We start from the raw sequence: 2,652 nt of genomic DNA, 5'->3' as shown, positions 1-2,652 counted from the left end.
CTGCCCAGCTCGCGCAAACCCTCGCCACCGCCGCCGCCGTAACCACGCATATCGCCTAAGCAATTTTATTCCGCCACGGTTGCCCCGACACACTATTATCGGACAACGGAACGCAACTCCTTTCAGGCAAACTCGAAAAAATGCTCGCCGCCCACAACGTCGGACATGTGTACGCGCCGGTTCACGCGCCGCATTGCAACCCGGTCGAGCGGACAAACCGGGTTGTAAAAACCATGATATCGCAGTACATCGACCGAAACCATCGCAATTGGGATGAGCGCATCCCCGAACTCCAGTTTGCCTACAATACGCCTCACCATGAAGCCACGGGCTATACCCCCGCGTATCTAATTTTCGGCCGCGAACCGACCTCCCCACTCAACCGAGCGACCGCTCCGAGTACCAACGCCGCTCCGCCCGACGAAACACGACGGCACCTCGAAGAAGCCTACGAGCTCGTACGGATACATTTGGCGCGCGCTTTTCAGAAGCAGGAAAAACATTACAATCTACGACGCCGTCAATGGGCACCAAAAATCGGGGAGTGGGTATGGAAACGCGAATGTCCACTCTCCAATAAAGCAGCCGCGTTCAACGCGAAACTCGCGCCAAAATTTCGGGGCCCCCTCGAGGTGCGCAAAATTATTTCCTCCGTAATAGTAGACCTGCGCGATAAGAGCTGCAAGTGGATACGTCATATCCACGTCCAAGACTTAAAATCGGTCCCCTCTCCTGCGACCGAAAACAAGGACAACGAGAGCGACGCCGACGCCGACACCGACGCCGGCAAAAACAACGATCATAACATCGAGGCTAACAGCAATACCGACACAGAAACTGGCAACGATGACAAAACGAATGCGGAGGACGATGACAACAATAACGAAGCAGATTCGGAGGACGACGACGAAGCCAAAGTTTAGGCAAAAATAATTGCCCCACTCCAGAAATGGTAAATAAATACCGGCGCCGAGAACGAAAGCTCATAGACAAACCATGGCAACCGACCGGAGCGAGTCTACGATTGAAAGCGATATCCTCGCCGATATCGAGAAGCTCCTGGCAGAGCCGATGGAGTACGATCCGGTCTGTCTAGGATTCGGGACCACATGGACAAAACTCTTTGCCCCGAGTTCCGCCGCCACCACCACCGCCATTACCGAGAGCGTTAGGCCTGCAGTCGCACCGCCGACACCCAAAAACGTGCCGACGGTCGGCTGCACGGTACAGCGGTCCGACATACAGCAACGGCGAAAGTTGGAGTGGCTCACCACCCCGCCACCTCCACTAAACCGGACGAAGCCACGGCACGCACGTAACGCACTGCCGAAGATCACCAACATCGAAAAAACGAATATTGATCTTTCGACCGTACTTGGTCGTCCGACGACCGTACCTCCGGCACCGGACCAGCCAACAACCCGCCGGCCGCGACGAGTCCTCCGCCGCCACCGATAACCGGCCCGGCACTACCGGAACCAGCAACGGCAGGGATCCCCGCGCCGCCTCCACCGCAACCAGCACCGGCCGATGTCCGGTCCGTGCGGGCAGAAAGGACGAAACTACCGCCCCGATCCCCGTGCAGGTTGAACCCGGGCACATCATTTGGGTGCCACATTTCCACGCCCACGTGTCGCGTCAACATAAGATGCGATCCCGGGGGAAAAGATGGCATATCCGCTTTAACGCGACCGGCTCCGTCCGCAACATCCGCGAGATAAAGCCGAAACCCTAGAGCGCCCAGTTCGCGCTTTTCAAGGAGGGGGGTGATGTAACGATGCACCCCCTGAAACTGCATCGTTCCGGCATAAACGCCCTGCCGAGACCACCCAGCCGACCACCCGCAGAGTGAAGAACGGGCACGGTGTGCCCACCGTATTTTTTTAACGTTAGCATGTACTGTTAGAAAGTCCGCGAACGGACTTACCGCGGCGACCGCCTCGAAGCGCCGAGCGGGGCCGAAGGCGACCGTAGACCGCCGAACGCGATCGCGGCGTCGGGACGCTGTAATCACCGACCGTTCCGCCGCACCATCCCGGCGCTCGCGATCGCCGTCGCTACCCCCGCCACTCCGTAACGCCGTCACGACGCGTATATAAGCCAGGCGTCGCTAACGCTAGTTTGCGATTTCCTGATCATCCATCTCACCGACCGCACCAATCCTGAGTTCTCGCACCAAGCCAGTCCGAAAGATGGTAGAGCGCCTCTGGCATACTTTGTCTTCACCGAGTGCGTCTCGACAAACGACCAGCTTTCCTGATCATCCGCTTATCCAAAGCCAGTCCAAAAGAAGGTAGAGCGCCTCTGGCATTCTCTGTCTTCGCCGAGTGTGTCTCAGCAAACGACCAGCTTCATCCACAAGGCTATCCGAACGGGGGCAGACTCTGTTACCGAATCCCTTGTTACCAAATCCAGATTAACCCGCTGTACATATCGCGAAAACTTGTTATTGTATATATTAACCCGTTGTAAATATCGCGAGCACTGGTTATAAAATAAACTTTTGTTATTTTCGTTAACCAAGACGATACACTTTATTTTGCCAACCTCGTCACGTTTCTGCTCTTCCGCGCCTCTTTCGAATCCAGACCAGCCGCGAGCTAGATCCGCGCTTCGAAGCCAGGTTGTTTTATATTTGTCGTACAGCAATCT

At 56.2% G+C, this 2,652-nt stretch overlaps 1 protein-coding gene across 1 annotated transcript; it reads left to right on the top strand.

Moving 5' to 3' along the window:
- Positions 1-233: 233 nt before the first annotated feature.
- LOC112461643 lies at positions 234-923 on the top strand. The gene has a single exon (XM_025026962.1). The coding sequence runs from the start codon at positions 234-236 to the stop codon at positions 921-923; it is 690 nt and encodes a 229-aa protein (XP_024882730.1).
- The last annotated feature ends 1,729 nt before the right edge of the window (positions 924-2,652 follow it).

This window comes from Temnothorax curvispinosus, unplaced genomic scaffold, assembly GCF_003070985.1.
Source record: "Temnothorax curvispinosus isolate PA1 unplaced genomic scaffold, ASM307098v1 QBEX01011534.1, whole genome shotgun sequence".
NCBI lineage: Eukaryota > Metazoa > Arthropoda > Insecta > Hymenoptera > Formicidae > Temnothorax > Temnothorax curvispinosus.
This window is presented reverse-complemented; position numbering and strand designations above follow the sequence as displayed.